The 1,153-nt window shown below is 37.2% G+C and overlaps 1 protein-coding gene across 1 annotated transcript; it reads right to left on the minus strand.

Moving 5' to 3' along the window:
- Positions 4 to 1,147, minus strand: LOC104715822 (exportin-T-like). Its single transcript, XM_010433194.1, has 5 exons — positions 923 to 1,147; positions 700 to 789; positions 496 to 585; positions 294 to 398; positions 4 to 171 (listed from the first exon to the last, which is right to left on the minus strand). Exons 1-5 carry the CDS (start codon positions 980 to 982, stop codon positions 4 to 6), a joined length of 513 nt encoding a protein of 170 aa, XP_010431496.1. The 5' UTR covers positions 983 to 1,147.

Below are 1,153 nucleotides of genomic sequence, written 5' to 3' on the forward strand. Positions count from 1 at the left end.
GAATTAAATACAGTCGACAGTTGAAGTTGCATTAAGTACAAAAACATTAAAAGACAGGTTGCAAAGCAAAACATGATTAATAAGAGGAAAAAGAACTATTTTTATACAAACCTGCTTAAACATGAGACCAATTCCAGGACGACTCCCAGTAACAAGACGTTCACTGAAGCCCTGAATTTTAAGCAAAAGTGTAAGAACAAGCCCAGAAATGGCAAAATTTTAGGTACCTAGTAACAAATCTCACATACAGAAAGATGTCTTTTTGGAGAAACTAGAATTAACGGAGCACAAACCTTGCTGAGAGCATTAATTGCCACAATAGCAAACTGGATATTTGCAATTTTCACAGGAAAGTCTTCTGAATTTGCAACTTTCGCCTGCTGAACTCCTGCCTCAATCTGGTACAATCACATCATATGGAAAGAGAGTGAGTATACCTGACAATGAATGATGCCAAAAAGTTTCAGGAAACAAGAGAATGGTAGAAACAAAAACCTGTTGACAAAGAGGGGTAAGCAGTAAAGACAGATACTTTGACTGCTTTTCAGCTGGGACATCCTCCAACCCTATGATTAAGCCAATAGCCTACAGAAAACCACATTAAGAGTTAGAGATTATATTTTACTGTGCTGAAACAAGTTTCTTTTCCAAGTCAGACGTTCATATATGAAAACAGAAGCATCAAGGGGCAGTCATAACCTCAAAAATGTGACTACCATCTTCAGTTCCAGAAAGTTCTCTTGATGCATAGTTCATGGTCGTCAACTGGGACAACGTATCTTGAAGGTTCTGATTTTTCAAAAAACGATGTGATTACTGATTAGACAAAAAAAGAGTAAAGAAACAAATACATCTGATTTACAGGATTGGGTAACTGTCTTAGATCAAAGAAGCTGTCGACAAGAGAAAACCAAATCCTTACCCGCAAGATCTCGTCAATGAATGGTACAAGCTTTGATTTTAACAATTTCACGACTCTCATGAACAAGTAACATGCTCTACGGCTCACATAAACATTCTGGTGATGCAGACCTCTTTCGTCAAGAAAAGCACCAAGAACATTGGGAATGTACTGGGAATTTTCGTGAATAAACTTCAAGTACCTAGTTATATTTTCCAAGTATACTAGTGCAACAAGTCTATGAGAATGACC

Source organism: Camelina sativa, chromosome 9 (assembly GCF_000633955.1).
Source record: "Camelina sativa cultivar DH55 chromosome 9, Cs, whole genome shotgun sequence".
Taxonomy (NCBI): domain Eukaryota; kingdom Viridiplantae; phylum Streptophyta; class Magnoliopsida; order Brassicales; family Brassicaceae; genus Camelina; species Camelina sativa.

Coding starts and splice junctions, on each gene's coding strand:
- LOC104715822 (XM_010433194.1), bottom strand. CDS start 982: ATGAGAGTCGTGAAATTGTTAAAATCAAAGCTTGTACCATTCATTGAC. Junction 586..699: donor ATGGTAGTCACATTTTTGAG/GTTATGACTGCC, acceptor GGTTTTCTGTAG/GCTATTGGCTTAATCATAGG. Junction 399..495: donor TTACCCCTCTTTGTCAACAG/GTTTTTGTTTCT, acceptor TGATTGTACCAG/ATTGAGGCAGGAGTTCAGCA.